The following is a 20,108-nucleotide window of genomic DNA, read 5'->3' as shown; positions in this document are numbered from 1 at the left end:
TCCGTTAATGGAAGAAAACAGTTTGATACTTGTTTTCTCTTCCTTTTTTTTATTCTTTAGGAAAAAAATAATAAAATAATAAAACAAAATATAAGATTTTAAATAAAGGGAAAAAGATTTAATATAGAGATTATAATAATGGGGATTAAGAGATGATGGAAAAAGGTTATCTTGAGTCTAAAGCTAAGTGTGAAGACCGACCCTTAACATTACATCAGAATCTTTAAGTTAATCACATCTGCCGACCTATAGAGGGAGGAAGAGGGAAAGATTATGTGCAAAATGTTTAATAAATCACACAAAAATATATAATGCAGTTGATAACATGTATGTATAAATGCTTGATTAAAGATTGATGATTTTCAAGATTGCAAACTGTGAAAAGAAATGATGTAAGAAAAGGCAACAAAAGAAAAAAAAATTTTAAGTAGATTTATTATTTATTACGTACAAAGGTACGAATTTAATTTCTGCTGAATTGGAGAAGCGACCCTCTATCTGTCTTAGAAGAGTTGACTGTACGGAAAAGTGGCTCGGAGATACGCCCGCTGACCTCGTGATGTTAGTTAATAACAGTACTCTTGGCACTTATTACTTAAACGCCACTGATTTCCTAGGTGATTACACTAAGTCCAAACCTATTTCTGATTTAAAACTAAAATTTGGTTTGGGTTAGGTTACATCTTCCGGAAATGGAGCCCCCCGTAGAGGGGGAGGGGACCCACTGCGTCCACGCATACACTTTCCTATCCACACAACAAACGTGCTGTGTCTAATCGTGCGGTGTTCAATCGTGTAGCGTACGTGTCCAATTGTGCGGTGTCCAATTCGAACATGTCCAATCGAGCGGTGTCCAATCGTTACGTGTCCAAACAAGTGTCACCCGTATGGAAACCCTGAAAAATTTCGAAAAATATAAGTTTTACAGAAAATTGTTTCGAATAAAAGTTGTGGGGTTTTAAAAAATTTATTTACTATATATATACAGGGTGAGCCATTTTAATCAACGCACGCAAATATCTCGTAAAGTAAGCAAGATGGGTTGAAAACCACCTTACAAACTTTTTTCAAGAAAAACCAAGTTCTTTCTTCAAAAATGGAATCGACAAGCTTGTAGATCGTTGGAAAACCATTGTAGAAAAGAATGGAGACTATATAATTGATTAATAAAAGTGTTATCTCTAAAATATAATCTATTGAAGTTTATATTTAAATCGGGCACGAACTTATGCAATCACCTGATATATATGAAAACAGTGCAGACAAACTATCCAAAAAATAAAATAAAAACAAATTTTTTGTCGTTGTAAAAAGGTATTTGTCAAATTAAATAAATAAATAACTAAATAACATTTAGAAGGTTGTCAAGTACATTAATTGTGATAATTGCGATGCGTCATATGTGGGACAGACTAAGATACAATTACACACGAGGATAACGGAACACAGAAATCATATTCGTAGAAATACGACAAATCACTCTGTTATAACCGATCACAGAATTGCTCTTAATCATGAATTTAAGTGGGACAAAATAGAAATACTTGATAATGAACCACATTTACATAAGCGATTGATTTCCGAAGTATTACACATTAAGCGACAAAAGGATAGTTTAAATCTGCAAACAGACACAGAATGTCTCCCAGAGGCATATTTAATATTGCGACGACTTTTCCCTTTTATTGCGACCGAACGATAAACACACTTGCCGTTTCGATCTCTTCGTCGCGCGAATGGATGTTGCGCCGACGAAAGGAAACTAATTCGCCGAACAGGAGATGCGGGAACGTCGTTGTCAAAAAAAGGAATAATCCGGCAAAGATAACGTGCCGGGTGAGAACGGGATGTTAAGAGTTCCGCGCGTGCCGTGACGGAAACCTGGATAGAACATGGAAACCGAAAATTGGCCGCCAGATACGATCTCTCGCGTATCAATTCGCGAAGCGCAACACGATTATTCCGAACGCGAGATATACCGAAATCCGCCATGGGCTGGCTAGTTCGCCTAATGGTAGAGGGGCGGAACCCTCCAAAAGTTGGATTAACGCGATTATTAAGCAAGAGACGATAAACACGGGAGCGACAAACACAAGCTGAAATTAAAGACGTTAAATGGGACAAAGAAAATAACAAGTTGTTATAATGGACGGAGCCGACGCATCTCCAGAGTAATAATAATAATGATCGCGCAGATATTCAGCTGCGATAAAGATGCGGGAGCGAGATTGGATGTTAGACACGGGGCGCAAAATCCCAGAAGACACGCCGATGTTGACCCATTATGCCGGCTGTATCTCTTTCTCGGCGTTAAATACGCCTCGCACCGTAGGGATGACAAGTAATTCGTCTTGGTTTCAATCCGGGCGATAGCCCATTCATAATCTCGATAGAAGTCGCTCAGAGGCGACTGAATCGCCAACTATGATTACTTACTAGTATTACACAATTTATTTCTAACATGCAGTTCGCGAAACACGCACATTCTTCATTTCCGGACAAATGTGAAAAGCATACACGAGACGCTCAACGCACACTCATGCAATCCGTGCGATAATCGCGAGAGATATTCTTACAGAGCGCGCACACAATTTCTGGACGCGACAATTAGTAAAAGAAAAAGAAGAGACGTACTTTATGCGATCGACACTCACACACGGACGACAGACTTATCATACAAACGAGACTTACGCTCTAAACGTGCGAGATCTGATGCATATGCAATATACGGAATCCGAATCTCTAGAGACGATACACGGTTTAACAAATGCGATGTCTATATCTCTATTTGCGGAAACCATCACTCAAGAGGCTCCGGGACTCGAGTCGCTTGACGACGTGGCCGTGACGCAAAAATCACACCAAAGAATTGGGCATAGTCCATATGCGAAAATATGGATTCACACGACGACAGAACGTCACATTCTCGGGCGGTTGCGCGTGGCTGAGCGAATTGGGGATAACCTCACCTCACCGGCACCGGAGTCCTCGTCGGGACTGCCTAGGGGCCGGCGCTATCCTCCTGTCTCGGACCTCTCTTCCTACGATCGCCGGGGTCCTCTCCGCTTAATAATGCTGTCGCGATCGCTCTCGCTCGTATATTTGACCGCTTTTTAATCTGGTCTATCTCGTACGCAAACTCGCGCCAGTCTGACCCCGGGATTCTCGCGATCTAGAATCAATACCGCAGGGCCAGCCAGGACTGCGCACACAGGGTGCGTATTATCGCGATCAATCACGCGCTGCGGCCGGCGGGCGGCACGCTCAAGCTCGTATCGAGGGTGCGCGCACCCCCGGTATCACTAACGATAATTTCTCGCAACCCGCTCCACGAGGCTGGTCGTCCCGACCGAAAGTAATGCTGCGATCTTTGCCGACGTCTTTTCCTGCCTGCTGCGCCTGGCAGCGGCAGCGTTCCTGCAGTGCCTCCAAGGGGGAACGACTCTGCACAGTCCTGGGTCCTTGCGCGAGGATCTACTCGCTGTCCAGTGCGTCACGTATCGCGCGCACAGGTTCTGATCACTTCGCGCCGAAAGATTTGTCACTGGTTGTTCTGACGATTGAAATGACGGCTCATCTCCCCTTGAAAGTCGCTCAAGATTGTCGATAGCTGTTTCTTGACGTTAATTTTTCGATCTCCCAATTTCTCCGCTGACAAGGCTCCCAAAATAAAAAAGTTTTCATACAAAAAAGAAATAATACACGAAATTAAATTAAAAGAAAGAATCGCAATTAACAACGCCTCTCTGGAGACTGCGGTACGGTTCTCGCTATTTTTCGACTGGCGCGGTCGTTCAGCCCGCACTTTTCGATCGGAGAGGAGTCCGGCGAACGCGCGCGAGACGGCAACATCACAATATATATATATATATATATATATATATATATATATATATATATATATATATATATATATATATATATATATATATATATATATATATATATATATATATATATATATATATATATATATATATATATATATATATATATATATATATATATATATACTTAATGAAAAAATACTTTATTATAGTGTTTTGGAAATCTCTCGAGGTAAGCTACAAGAATATGTAATGAGAAATAGGGGATTCCATTTAAAAAAATAAAGATGACCTTCAAATAACCTTGAAAATGACCTTTAATGTCAAATCCAAGGTCATTATTATTAGGTGTACAACTTTGCTTCCGCCGTTTTTTTCCGAAATTCGAGGCTTTATTGTAAAAAACTGGTTATACATTTACGATTCAAAGTATTGTCCATCATTGCATGACGTCTATGATCTATTTATTTCGACCATTACTTACCGCTAAAGCCATCTATAGAAAAACGGCGGAAGCAAAGTTGTACACCTAATAGATAGTTCCCTTTGTTCCCTACAACTTTTATCCGAGTCGTTTTCCTTCAAACGTTGATCCTGAAAAGTTATGAGGGTGGAACTTTTAAAATGGGACACCCTGTATATATACAAGGTGTATCCTAAAAAGTGGGAAGTATTGCAATGAGAGATTCAGGACACAAAAAGAAGAGAAAAAATTCATATATTATACATTCGGTCTGTCACTAGCTCCGCCTTTAAGCGACGTCTACAATAGAGATTTTAAGCCCTAAGCCTTAAGAAATTGACCAATCACAGTCAAGTATGAGGAGAATACTCGACTGTAATTAGTCAATTTCTTAAGGCTTAGGGCTTAAAATCTTATTGTAGACGCCGCTTTAAAAAGCTAGGTTTCATAAATCGCTGTGGTAAACATTTTAAACAAAGCACTTTAAAATTGTTGTTTTGCACCTTAGTAAGGCCACAACTTGAATATGCTTCCGTTGTTTGGGATCCATATCAGTTAAATCACAGCACTCTTATCGAGCGTATCCAGCATTGTTTTCTTCGTAAAATGAGTTGTAGGATGGGGAAACCTATGAGAGTTACCGACCACAATTATGACAGTTTATTGATGGAACTTAATCTATTAACGCTTGGTAAAAGGCGAATCTTTCTTGGATTACTATTTATGTACAAGCTGCTGAATGGAGCGGTCGCCTGTTCGGAGTTGCTTGAACGAATTCGACTCCACGCTCCATCCAGAGCTTCAAGATATAATTCATTGTTTCATCTAGAGCAACATCGTACCTCGTATGGCATGTTCAAACCATTAAATCGCTTATGCATACTCGCCAATGAATACTGTGACCGCATTGATTTCTTCCACTTACAACTCAATTCTTTTAGAAGCACTTTGCTTCGTTATCTCTATTAATTTGCGCTGCTGCTTCTCTTTCTTTTCTGTTTTATTTCTCTTTTTTTGTTTTTGTTTTTCTGTTTTTTTCTGTTTTCTTTCTTTTTTTTTATTTGTTTGTTTTTTTCTTGCTTCTTTTTTCCCGTTTTTAGCACCATTTATTATTACACATCTGTATACCAAAGGGATTCTTTTCCCGTATTCAAATAATAAATAAATAAATAAATATTTGTAGTTTTGTTGTCGTAAGCTAGTCGAGCTACTTCTTTAAGCAGTCTTTTCTGCAGATTTAGTTTACTTTGCGGCCGCGACGCTGTCCCAAGCTGTCTTTAAGGAGTTGTACTTTGAAAAGAGATTAGCCAGTATTTTTTCCACGTCCGACACACATTTACCAAGATCGGCCAGCTGAGCCACCATATTTTGCACTTTTCCCACGTGCTACACCAAATCGCTTAGGTTCATCCGGAATTTCTGCGTTAAGGTCAATTTGTTATTTGCTAATTTTTTATTGTGGATGGTGCTCAGTTTGATCCACATTTTGTTAAACATCTTGCAAGTAACAAACAGTTCATTTGTTCTTTGATAGACAAAGACAGAATGAACTTGACTTTTACGTCTTTTTTTATTCAATTTTTACCTTTTGCGGTTGTCAAATCTGCCAATTTTACCTTCTTTTCTACCACGATGCCGTAGGCCTGCAATGCTGAGGTTACTTGGAATTTCCAATATTGAAAATTTCTTTGGTTTAGCTTACCAATATTCTTCACAGAAATCTCTTTAGTACCATCTCTTCGCCGGTTCGCTCGCTAACATGTGTACACCTCTCGTGTCGTTCTTGTCTTGCGATTGCACTCGTGATAAATGCACGATTCACTTCCTCTTTCTGAGTTTTCACCAACTTCTCACCTGAATCAAATGTACTGGGCCCATTATTTGTTGATTTGCAAGAGTTATTACGCAAAGGCTAGTAAAAAGAATCTCAAAAATATGAGCGAACTACTTTATTCACAAGACCGGTGACGACCGACTGAGTAGCAGACGGATGTGAGCGCGGTAGCGCGCGACCGTAAACTTACACATAGAATATTACACGCAAATACAATACTAGGTGCAGTACGGATGTTCATGAAGAATAAAACACAGAAAAATAAAATATAGTAGGAATATGGCAACAAACATAATAAGAACAGAAACAAGAATGTGAGAAAGCATGTGGAAGCCTGAGAAGCCTCCTTTCAGAATTATTCCAACAATAGATATGTAAGCCTATCCGAGTAGAGGATGAATAAAATAACAGAACTCCACCTGGACTCGATCCTAGGACCTAGCTCTACACTGGCTGACATTTTGCCACTGAGCCACACTTTTCTCCATACAATCGTTTTCTATCTACTCGCTTACGTGTTCTTATTTGAATCTTACAGATGAGATGCTCCAAATATTTTGATTTTCTATTTATGCGCTGATCAATTCATAACTTTGTTAATAATTAGAATTTTAACACCAAATATTAAATGGATATTTTAGAGATATGCTAACTTAAGAAAATATAAAAAATCTATGTTTGATCTTTAACACAAGGAATAGCTTACTCCCTGAAAATAAATTATATATTAAAAATTTTAACTTATTTTGTTCATTTATTGTCAATTAGGAGAAAACAAGGATTCTGGTGACGCATCAACTGCAATATCTACAACTCGCTGATCAGATTGTCGTGATGAACAATGGCAGTATCGAGCAAAAAGGTACTTTCAATCAACTTCAAGCATTAGATCTCGACTTTATGAAGCTACTGAAGACAATAGATGCGGAATGCAAAGAAGATAAAATTGAACAGCCTAATCAGCAATGTCAAAACTCAATAAAAAACAAAACAGAGGCCGAGAAAGAAACTTCAAATGTCTCACTGATCGAAGCGTGCGAAATAACAATGAAAGGTCGCATGTCTCGCAAAGTGTTCTTTGCTTATTTTAAAGCGAGTAAAAAACCTTTTATGATAGCCCTGATGATGTTAATCTTCATAGTAAACCAGATAATAGCCAGCGGTAGTGATTTCTTTGTTGCATTTTGGGTAAATATTGAATCGAGTTCATGGCACGAAACTAACAATTCTATGGCGGAGTTCTTATGGAATGGTCCATTGTCTCGCGATTACATGATCTACATGTATAGTACAATGATAGCAATCATCATATTACTATGGCAATTCCAAACGATCATATATTTTAGTGTATGCATGTGGTCTTCGGTAAATCTACACTCCGCCATGTTTCGCAGTATTTTACGCGCTACTATGTATTTCTATAATATGAATCCAGCTGGCCGTATATTAAATAGGTAAGTACAGAAAAGATAATGACTAATCGAACGTAATAGATATTTATATTAATAGTATATTTATAAACTATTGTATTAAATTAGTGCAAGAGATTTATAATTTTTCTCGAGTTTTACTATAAATAACGTTATTAATTCTTGAGTTTTTTTAAAAAGATGGTAGAAAACTTTGTTTTGCATAAAAAAACATACATTAAAACCAAAAAAGTGACAACATAAGTTTCATGCAGAAATATTCTTCCAAGTATCAAAAATGGATCCATTAGAAATATTAGTTGCCTGTTGTATACAGGGTGTCCGGTAAAAAGGCGCGCGGCTAAAGGTCGACGCTGATTGGCCAGACGTTACTCAATAATAACTCCTTTGTTAAGCGTTATATAAAAAAATGTTACAGGACTTTTCTGTTCAGTTTGCTGTGCTCTACTTGCTCATGAGCGTTGTCAAGGGTGCTTTGGGACACACTGTATACAGGGTGTCCTAGACCACCCGTACACCCCTTTTTTTTCAAAAACTAAGCATTTTAAACAAAAACGTTTTAAACAAAAATTGTATGGTTTTGAGGGGATAATACTTTTATGTACAGAATAATGAGACAAATCAATTAGTATAAAAAATTAATTGCTTTTAAGAAAATTATTTACAATGTATTTTTTTAAACTATTATTTTTTTTTGATTCCATTTCAGAAATTAAAGGTGTCTTTGACTTGACCTTAACGATGCCATCCAAGGTCATTTAATGACACCATCTTATGTTCCCCTCAAAACCATACAATTTTTGTTCAAAACGTTTTTCTCTAAAATGCTTAGTTTTTGAAAGAAAAGACGCGTACGGGTGGTCTAGGACACCCTGTATATCTATGTGTATATGTAATACAATTATTTAGAACTTTTCTGTATTCAAATTTTTTTAATTATTACATGTATACATTATACGTATAATATTTATTTTTAATCATAAAAAATATTGTTTTATGATTTTTTGACAATCGACATATTAAATTGTACAACAAATTAATTAAACTTGTCTGAATTTAACTTGGGAAAATAAGATGTTCTTGTTTTAATTAGGTTTGCCAGAGATATTAATGTTGTCGATTTAATGTTATCGAAATGCTTATTCGATATCATAGTAATCGGACTTATATCAATCACAGTAATTGTCATGATCGTAGCTGTTACTCCGTGGTTGGCTATACCCTCTCTATTTTGTGCCTGCGTTTTTATCTTCTTCCGTATGATATATATCTGCACAAGTCGCAGTATCAAACGCCTCGAAGGGACAAGTAAGTGAACTATACGATACTTATAAAGGACGATATTTATAATCGGCAAATAATTATGGATTCAATCATACAAATAATCATGGATTCTTAATTACACGATAGATTCACTTACTAAATAAATTATGGATATTTACTGCAAAAAAATATAAGTCGAAATACTCAGATGCTCTATCTAAATAAATTTATTTAAAAAAAAATTTTTGTATTAAATCCGATTTAATTTTTAATTAAAGAAATATTTATAAAAATATTAAATTTAAAAATATGTATATGTATAATTTCCTGTTTTTTAAATTTTGAATAAAGAATAATATTTTATATTTTTGGTAATAGAAAAGATTATGTTACATCAGTCTCTTTTTTTTGTGTAAATTGAGTTTTTATATACTCTCTAAAAGTACTTGGTTATAATTAAAATAAATTTCAATAATTCCATTATGAATGTATTTTATGTATACGTTGTATCAAGAGACACGGTAGTATCTCGCGCCAAGTCACATAGCCAACAGTGAAGTGGATCGTGTATCTATGGGTGCGTTCCGTTTCACGCATTGAGTGCATAGATCGCCTGGAAATCTATAATATATGTTACGTGAACTATAGATTTCCAGGCGATCTATGCGCTCAATGCGTGAAACGGAACGCACCCTATATACTCAAGCCGTCCAGTTGCGAATATCTTAAATCAGGGAGTCGATTGTGTATCTTGAGACGAAGTAAAAATTACAAAAGTGAACAGATTTACTAAATTTCGACACACACTATACACACTAGGGCATGCGCTCACGTCCGTGTACGAACGTTGCTCGGTCAGCTTCGGCCAGCTTCGGCCAATATATTGTCAATGAAAAGAATATGCACATTACGGCATGCGCCCACGTCCTTGTATTCTCGACCACGCTCGACGCTCGGCCGAAGAAGAAAAGGATAGAGAATATATATTTTATAGAAATATAAAAATTTATAAAAGAAATTTATAAATTTATAAAAGAATAAACTATAATAAAAGAAATATTTTTCATTATAGTTTATTTTTATTATAAATTTTTATGTTTATATAAAGCGGGGTTATTAACAAAATAGCTCCGTAAAATTCCATATCTTCGCCATTGGTTGAAATGGAAAATTATTTTTTTTATGTCTAATAGACCTTCATCAACTTAAGCTACACACAACATTTTGTTGCATTATCTTCCTTTGTTCAAAAGTTATTAAACAAAAATTTTTTTTCCGAACACTTTAATGTCCTGTATCTGGGAAATAAAGGCCCGTAGGGCATAACACTTTATATAAGAAAACCCTTTATTTCTCTCTAATGAATACGCTATTTTATTTGTTCCCAACCTTTTTATTACATACTGTATGTTGTGTAAAAGTAGCACATGTGACATATATAAATATTACAAAATTAGATATAAAATTAAAACATGTTTTATATAAACATATAAATTTATAATAAAAATAATCCATAATGAAAAATATTAACTGTATATATAATGAATTAATAATTATAAAATAATATAAATAATTATATAATTAGAAATAATAAGGATAAAACTCTCGAAGTTGGGCCTATACGCCGATGACTTTGACCTTGACATATGTTGTCAAGGAGGTTCTTCTGAGTAATTCTCCGCAAGAATTAAGTGGCGGACGGCATTAGTTTAGAAGATATAACAAATTAAAGTTTCATATGTGGACACCGCCCTCTGCTTACAGTGCGAAAAGAAGTATATAATTGTACAGTTCTGCATGGATTTACGAATTTCACCCCACACCGATCCATATGTACAGTGCAAAACGAGATCTATAATTGCCCCTCCCCGCTCGACATATACTTTGCAAAGCGAAGTGAGGTTGTATAACGTAACCAGGGTTGTGGGAAAGTTACTTTATAAAAGTAACTCGTTGCCGTTACCGTTACCGTTCTTTTTTCTAAAAAGTAACTCGTTACCGTTACTCGTTACCAATTTTAAAAAGTAACTCGTTACCGTTACCGTTACTCAAAAAATAACGAGTCGTTACTATTTCCGATAGTTTTTTTATATATAACAATAACTTTACATACAATTTTTTTTAATACAAGATCAAATTAAACACTAAAAATTTTTAAACGTTGTCTTACAAAGAAACAAGATACCAAAATGAGTTTATAGTAGTTTTCATATAATGCTGCATTCCGACACTCTTATCAATATTTTCCTTTGTATGAAAATTATACCGAGAAAATTTAAAAAAAAAATAACGATAAAAGTAACTGTTAAATTCGTTACTCGTTACCGAAAAATGTAACGAAGTTACTTTTTCCGTTACAAACAAAATTTGTAACGTCGTTACCGTTACAGTTACCGAAAAAAAGTAACTGTAACGGTAACGGCGTTACAAGTAACGCGTTACTTCCCAACCCTGAACGTAACCCAAACCAAATTTTAGCTTTAAATCAGAAATAGGTTTGAGTTAGGTTATATCTTCTGGAAGTGGAGCCCCCCCCGTAGAGGGGGGGGGGGGGGGGGGGGGGGGCGGAACCTACTGCGTTCACGCATGTACTTTGCAAGACAAAATGAAGTTCACTTTTTAATGCTTTATAACTTTTGAACGGATCGCTACTTTTTTCAAGGTCAGAGTCACTTAGGACGATGATCTGGACAACATATTTCAAAGTCAAAGTCATAAATGAGGTTGTCCTTATTATAAATTTTTACATCCATATAAAATATAAAATATTTTCTATCCTTTTCTTCTTTGGCTGAGCGTCGAGCATGGTCGAGAGCATACGAAGGTAGGCGCATATGTGCTATAATGTGCGTATTCCCTTCAGTGATAACATATTGGCCGAAGGTGTTCGAAACTGACCGAGCGACGTTCGCACACGAACGTGGGACGTGAACATTTCTGCTTTTATATCATAGATATATTATATATAGATAGAGCTTTATCTATTATACTGGGTGCCAAGATAATAAAATACTTTCCTCCCTCGCGCATGTGCAATCGCGCATTTCTTCCAACAGCCGAGAAAATAACCTCTTTTATTTTATATAGAAGATACCGTGTTTAATAAAAATACAATACATTTAATTTCCCGCACTTGTTAATTCCTAAATTTTTTTAAATTTTAATGCAAATTCCAAGCCTTTACAAACGATGTACGTCCGCGGTGACCGCTACTTTTTTCAAGGTCAGAGTCATTTAGGACGATGACCTTGACAACATATTTCAAAGTCAAAGTCATAAATGAGGTTGTCCTCTTTCTGTATATCTTCTAAACTAATGCCGTCCGCTACTTAATTCTTGCGGAGAATTACTCAGAACAACCTCCTTGACAACATATGTCAAGGCCAAGGTCATCGGCGTATAGACCCAACTTTGAGAGTTTTACTATAATAAGATGTACGTCCGCGGAGAGAAACGTACGAATGCGCATGCGCAAGGGAGGAAAATATGCTATTTATCTTTGCACCCGCGGCTCTAAGGCAGAGATGACACAAAGCTCTATCTATATATAATATATCTATGTTTTGTACCCAACCGGCGCGACTCGGCCGGTCCCCCATTCGCACTTAGGAGCGTGGCGGGGATGGCCTCCACAGAGGAGCCGGTGTACTGATGTCGGCGTTTAGCAATGCCAGAGGCGGCGAGCCTCGTTTTCTGGGTGGGTATTCGGCCCGGAAAATTAGTAGTAACAATACACTAGATGCACCGTTATGTAATAATTATCAGTTTAATTTCTGATACAAGCTTATCTATTATACAAGCTTTATCTTGTACAAGCCCAACAGGAAATTTAAAATATTAAACTATGATAATTTATGACGATTATGATATATTTCACATGAAAATGTGAAATTAGCATGCTGGCCCCTTCGTGTTTATTATTATTTAATTAATTATGACATCCTTTGGTGATTATTATTAGCGAATGATTTTCATGGCCTCACTGTGTAACTGTCAAAATCAACGTTAAGTTACACGCGATGAAAGAATATTTTTATTTCTTGGCTTATGGTGGTGCCATGGTGAGTGTCGCATTTCTCAAGTTACCAACCTACTATTCGCTTATGTTTTGATATGTTCAATTTTATATATAGACCGGTTATCTGTTTCTTTTGACTTTCGCGATGCAAAATCATCAATACATCACATTGGCCGTTTAGAGGCTACTCGTTTCTACTTGTACAAGCTGGGATTTGTTTATATCATTATAATACGTTTTACTTTATAAACTCCGCTATTATACAGGGTGATCCGGAACAACTGTTTGTCCTTAAAGGGTCGTATTCCTGAATCAATTCTAAGATGATTTTTCCTTTACGAAAATTTTGTCTGGAGCTTAGTTTTTAAATTATAAAAAGAAATAGTTAGCGAATCACGGGACGAATACAGAAGGTAGGCGAGTAAGTTCCGATTGCGCACATTACTGATCGGACACAACAATATTTCCCGATCGGACTCAGACCCGATCGGACACATGTCCGATCGGACACAGTCCCGATCGGACACAGGCTCAATCGGACACAGACCCAATTGGACATAGTTTTGATCGGACACATACTGTTGCAATCGGACACAGGCCCGATCGGACACAACAATATTTCCCGATCGGACACAGACCCGATCGGACACAGGCTCGATCAGACACAGACCCAATTAGACACAGTTTTGATCGGACACATACTGTTGCAATCGGACACAGTCCCAATCGGACATAGGCCCGATCAGCCACAGGCCCGATCGGACACAGACTCGATCGGACACAGACTCGATTGGACACAGACGCTATCGGATACAATCCCGAATGAACATAAACCTTGTTAAAAATATTTAGTTTCAATGGAATACATATTGGGTTAAACTTTGGCTAATTGCGCTCGGTTTTAGCAAAAAAATCGGTTGCAGTAATTTAATTAAAAACGTGGTAATTATTTGGAATAAGGCCTTTTCTGAATTTTGACAAATATAATCGGATCTCTCAGTAAAACTCTTTGTTGTAACTCCAACAATGATAATCAGTCGGGGGAGCCCGTCCCCCATTACCCCCAACCCCCCAAAAAACCAAAAAAACCCAAAAATTAGCAAAGCAAAGCGAGGTCCACCCCACAATTGTTATGTGGATGGGAAAGTGTATACGTAGACGCAGTGGGTTCCGCCCCCCATACGAGGGGCTCCACTTCCGGAAGATATAACCTAACCCAAACCTATTTCTGATTTAAAGCTAAAATTTAGTTTGGGTTAGGTTATATCTACCGGAAGTGGAACCACCCGTAGAAGGGGGGGGGGGCGGAACCCACTGCGTCCACACATACACCTTCCCATCCACACAACAATTGTGAGGTGGACTTCGCTTTGATTTGTAAAGTATATGCTGACCGAGAGATCCAATCATATTTGCCAAAATTCAAAAAAGGCCTTATTCCAGATAATTACTCTGAAACTAAATATTTCCAATAAGGTTTATGATCGATTGGGACTGTATCCGATAGCGTCTGTGTCCAATCGAGTCTGTGTCCAATTGAGTCTGTGTCCGATCGGACTTGTGTCCGATCGGGCCTGTGTCTAATCGGGATGGTGTCCGATTGCAACCATGTGTCCGATCGAGCCTGTGTCCGATTGGGACTGTGTCCGATTGCAAAAGTATGTGTCCGATCGGGACTGTGTCCAATCGGACATGTGTCCGATCGGGTCTGTGTCCGATCGGTAATGTGCGCAATCGGGACGATCCCAGGCAGGGGCGGTGCAACTCACCGTCCGATACAGGCGCTTATGTGAGGCGCTCGCTACAGCTGATCGAGCGCTGTTTGCGATGGGTGTATGTGTGTGTGAGAACGTGTACGCGTAATACACACACACGCACACGCACACGCGCGCACACACACACACACACACACATACACACACACACACTGTTCACAAATAATTGCTGCGTGGATAGCACGAGAAATGTTCCCATGTGAGATGTTCCAATGTGACATACGTAATAAGAAACACAAGCAATAAGCGAAATTTTTTTTACTCATGAATTGTATAGACACTTTTACACTTTTACTCACGCACTTAATCAATAAAATGAAAAATTTATTAACGATTATAACGGATAATCACAATCGATCACTACCGATTAATTATTCGCTTGATCACTTGAAGAAACGCGTTAAATGTACAGCGTACGTTACCCGACGCGAAGACCGCGCGACGACAACAAGCAGGTTATACCGGTACTAGCGCTGCCGAGCGCGAACGTGTGTCACGTGATTGACGCGAGACGCTACCATCTCTTGTAATTGACTGAAGTCTCCGCATTGCGAATGCGATAGTTTCGAAAATATAAAATGTATAACACTCGTTTTCTTTTTTTAAATAGCTTATTAATCGTACGTTTTGCCTTTCTTTCGCAAGCAAGACATGAGAAAAATTATTCTTATGTTTCTGCGAATAGAACATATTCCATGTAAAAATGTGTTGGTCGCTTTGAAAAGAATGAATTGTCTTTGGTCGCTCTGAAAAGAGCGGATTATCTTTAGTCGCTCTGAAAAGAGCGGATTGCATTTGGTCGCTCTAAAAGAGCGGATTGGTTTAAAATTGAAAAAAATTTTTATAACAGGTGCTCAAAATGTTTTTATAATGGGTGCTCACCACCATCCATTCTAACGCAAGCTTTCATGCGTTTTAATAAATTTCTTCCGGCATTCTCCATTACTTTTTCTTCGATAGCCCAAATAGCATATCGCAATCTTGTCTTTAGATCGTCGACATTCTCGGGAAGCGTGTTATAAATTACTTCCTTACAATATCCCCATAGAAAAAGTCTAGAGGGTTAAGATCCGGGAATCTTGCGGGCCAACGTATCGGGCCATACCGACCCATCCAGCGTCCAGGAAACTGCTCGTTTAAATAATTTCTTACAATTCTGGCGTTGTGTGGCCCAGCACCGTCTTGTTGAAACACAATCTTGTTTCTTTCTAATAATGGCACTTCTTCCAAAAAATCTGGTAGATCATTTTTTAAAAGTTCCACGTATGTTTGGCTAGTTAAAGTATCTGGAAGAATAACAGGACCAAGTATTCTATTTCCCATTATTCCAGCCCATAGATTTATCTTCCAGCGAGTTTAGAAGTTTCTGAGTCTCGTGACTTTGGGATTTTCTTCGCTCCAAAAATGCATGTTATGTGAATTAAAAATTTCTTCTTGTGTGAATAATGATTCATCCCTGAATATCACACGAGAAGAGAATTTGGGATTTCGATCTACTTTTCTCAGAGAATGTTCGCAGAACGTTCGTCTTGCATGATAATTTTCTGGTCGCAAATGTTGCACGCGTGTGCAGTGAAATCCGTGCAAGTTTTCTTCTTTGAGTATTCTTTGTACAGTTATATAAGATAAATTATGTTCTCGACACCCACCCAAATACTCGTTTCAGGATTATGCTCGAAAACACGTATAACGCGCTACGTGCACTCCAAATTTCTTACATCGCGATCTTTCCCAGTGTCGTATTTGTTCGGAAGGATACTGCCAGTCTCGTATAACCTCTGAGCTGCTCAAAGCATGACGGCAGCCGAAGGATGTTTTATTCGATTTTGATACAATTCGGCATATCTTGCAGCTACGTGATACTGTCTGTAACATTCGCCAAGTGCCATCAGCATATCGTAATATTCTTCGTTTGTGTATGTTGTCATATCGTTCTCTTAACATTTCTAATGATTGAGGGATTATTGATTCCAATATCGATCGCCTCATCTTATTTATACAATCCTCGTGGGGGGTCGATACCCCCTCCGCGCCTCCCGCAACGAATAACGGGTGTCATGTGTCGCGTGTCATTACCCGAATTATGTGCGTGTGCGTGTGCGTGGGCGTGTGCGTGTGCGTGTGCGTAGGCGTGTGCGTGAGCGTGGGCGTGAGTTGGCGTGCGTGCGTGCGTGCGTCGTGTGTGTGTAGTGCACGTACACCCATCGCGTGTAGCAAACAACGCTTGATCAGCTGTAGCGAGCGCCTCACGTAAACGCGTGCATCGGACGTTGAGTTGTGCCGTCCCTGCCTACCTTTTGTACTCGTCCCGTAATTCGCTAACTATTTCTTTTTATAATTTGAAAACTAAGCTTCAGACAAAATTTTTGTAATGGAAAAATTGTCATAGAATTGATTCAGGAGTACGACCTTTTAAGGACAAACGGTTGTTCCGGATCACCCTGTATAATGAGGACGATTTTAAAGAGGATCAAAACTTCCATTTTAATTTCTTGATATTGAATAGATTAATTACGACGTAAATCCATGTCTAGTTGTTATTTGCCCTTTATGTTTGTGTATTTACATTGCACGGGTGAAGTTCCGAAAAGGGCCAGTCTCCGATTTTGATGAAACTTTGTGAAAAGCTTTCTTTCAGGTTGAAATGAAAGATTCTGAAAGGAATTTTGGCGACTCCTACAAAAAAGTCATTTTTTAAGAGAAAATGGTGCTGAATCGATAATTATTTACATTAGCGGATTTACATTTATATTTCGCCGATGACCTTGACCTTCACATATGTTGTAAGGGTGAGGTTGCTGATTAATATTCACTTTGTTTTATTTGGCGGTCTTGCATAGTTTTTGAGATATTTAACGAAAAAGGTTTATCGAGTTATAAGATTTTACATGGATTTATAACTTTCTGCGCGAAGCGAGGTCCATCCCATATCGCCCTGTGCTTCGGACGCGAAACTAAATCGGAAATAGGTTTGGGTTAGGTTATATCTTCCGGAAGTGGAGCCCCCCCGTAGGGAGGGCGGAACCCACTGTGTCCACGCATATACTTTACAACGCGAAGCGAGTTTCACCCTACAATTGTTGTATGGATTGCCCTTTTTCTGTATAATTACCATTGAAAGTTATAAATCCATGTAAAATCATATAACTCGGTAAATCTTTTTCGTTAAATATTTCAAAAACTATACGAGACCGCCAAATGAAACAAAGTGAATATTAATCAGCAAACTCACCTTTACAACATATGTGAAGGTCAAAGTCATTGGCGAGATATTTGTAATGTAAATAATTATCACAATTATTATACTTTTTACCATTTTCTCTTAAAAAATGACTTTTTCGTAGGAGTCGCCAAAATTCCTTTTAGGGGCTTTCATTTTAACCTGAAAGGAAGCTTTTCACAAAGTTTCATCGAAATCGGAGACGGGCCCTTTTCGGAACTTTTTTTTATCCCATTGCACATTGTCAGAACCATTTCTACGCGATAAGTTTCATTGGAATTTTAATTAACTTTTATAAATTGATTTAAATCGGCAAAATATATGATTAATTATTTATTTGTTGCCTATTTGAAGCAGTAAATTAGATTTAATTCCCGTTGAATTAAGATTTATAAATTAAATTTAATTATTTTCACAGCTTATTTTATTTATTTAATTAAAACAAGTTAAATTAATGCTATGTGCGATACAACATATGTAATATTCAGGGTTGGAAAGTAACTAGTTAAAAAGTTAAGTTAAAAAGTTAATAACTTTTAACTTAAATTAGTTAATTTTAAATGTGTTAACTTTTAACGGTAAATATGCATAAAAGGTCACACTTTACCGATTTAATCGTCACTTAGATATGTTGTAGAGAGGAGTGTTCTAAGTAATTCTCCGCAAGAATCAAGTGCCGGTCGGCATTGGTTTAGGAGATATAACAAATTAAAGTTTCACAGTTTTAGTGCTTTTTCTAAGTTATTATAAAGTAATATTAGAAAAAGTGAAGTTTGTGTACGTTGCAGGATAGACATGGAAAAAGTATTTGTTTACATTTACATAGGATAGGTACATGATCATAGATACTTTGTCAATAAGCGATTTCACTTATTTCTCGCAGTTAACAGCTGTTGTGCCTCTGAGGAGACACGGAGATTTTGTGGGAATCGTTGGCCAAATTATATAGAACTGGGAAGTTCGGGATCGTCTAGGGGCTGCTTATCATTTCAACTAAACTTGTAGTCTTGTTAAGAATAAAAGCGTTTATTTAAAGATGTTAGCCTTAAATCTTCTTTTCTTTTTCGCTCTACAACTGTCTTGCTTATCGCGGTATAGAGTTGCTCCGCGTGCGCATGCTTGATATCACGTTTGCCGTGGCGAGATTAGCTGTGACACTCTTTACTATTAATTACAACTGTCCGTTTCGTGGTTGCTTTTGTTAATAAGTTCGACTGCCCTGTATAATTTAACGATTGTGACTGTCTGCCGCTCGTTAGCGGTGGGTGGTTTTATCACCTCCTTTTCGATTAGCTTTTGGAGGGGATAGCTTAGCGACAGGACTATATGTGGTCGTGTCGCTCGTTTCGGATGGGAAGGCCCAGATGCAAGCTAAGGAAATTCAAAGTTTCTTTGCTTGCATTTCCGGAGTGTCGTCCTTCAAACCTTCGCGATCACGTGATTTTCGCGCGTGGCTCGCTTTGTCAGCATTTTGCGCTCGTAACACTATACGCCTTCCTCGGTTTCGAGTTATAGTCGGAAAGCGTATTAAATAATATTTAATAATTAATAATTAATAAAATTATAACAATTTGGTTATAGCCGTTTTGGGGACTATAACACAGCTTTCAACATGCGACCACATGAATTTCTGAGTCATGTCTTCAAAAATATTATTTATTGAATGTGTGGACTTCACCCCCACCCTGAAAAAATTCTAATCCAACCCAACCCAACTTTATTTTTAAAACTGAAAATAGGTTTGGATTAGGTTATATTTTCCGGAAGTGGAGCCCCCTGTACAAGGGGGGAGGGCGGAACCCACTGTATCCACACATATACTTTACAATGGCTCCACTTCCGGAAGATATAACCTAACCCAAACCTATTTCTGATTTAAAACTAAAATTTGATTTAGGTTAGGTTATATCTTCCGGAAGTGGAGCACCTCCGTAGGGGGGGGGGGCGGAACCCACTGCACCCACGCATGTACTTTGCAAGATGAAGAATATTACTAACTTACACCAATTCATGCTCTATTTAATGTACATGGTGTCCAAAAATTGCATATAATTCGTAGAAATTCTTTTGTTAATAACTTTTTAATAAATAACGAGCGACGGCTAAAACCTTTTGGAGGTTACTCAGGGTCATGACCTTGACAACATATGTCAAGGTCAAGGTCATTGGGGCTGGGTCCGCTTTTGTAAAGTTTTACCGTTTAATTATATCATCTGTTAATCATCTAGTGCAATGAGCTCTGAACGTTATCTCATGTGTAAGTTAACTTTAAAGATTG

At 37.8% G+C, this 20,108-nt stretch overlaps 1 protein-coding gene across 1 annotated transcript in view; it reads left to right on the top strand.

Moving 5' to 3' along the window:
• Positions 1-20,108, top strand: part of LOC115246259 (probable multidrug resistance-associated protein lethal(2)03659) — a gene marked incomplete at its 5' end in the record, with an annotated part of 135,257 nt that overhangs the window by 66,198 nt on the left and 48,951 nt on the right. Inside the window, 2 exons of the mRNA XM_029824973.1 lie at positions 6,893-7,578; positions 8,648-8,862. Of these exons, the coding sequence (XP_029680833.1) occupies positions 6,893-7,578; positions 8,648-8,862 (901 nt within the window). The remainder of the gene's footprint in view (positions 1-6,892; positions 7,579-8,647; positions 8,863-20,108) is intronic.

This window comes from Formica exsecta, unplaced genomic scaffold (assembly GCF_003651465.1).
Source record: "Formica exsecta isolate Colony F162 unplaced genomic scaffold, ASM365146v1 scaffold143, whole genome shotgun sequence".
Classification (NCBI taxonomy): Eukaryota; Metazoa; Arthropoda; class Insecta; order Hymenoptera; family Formicidae; genus Formica; species Formica exsecta.
This window is presented reverse-complemented; position numbering and strand designations above follow the sequence as displayed.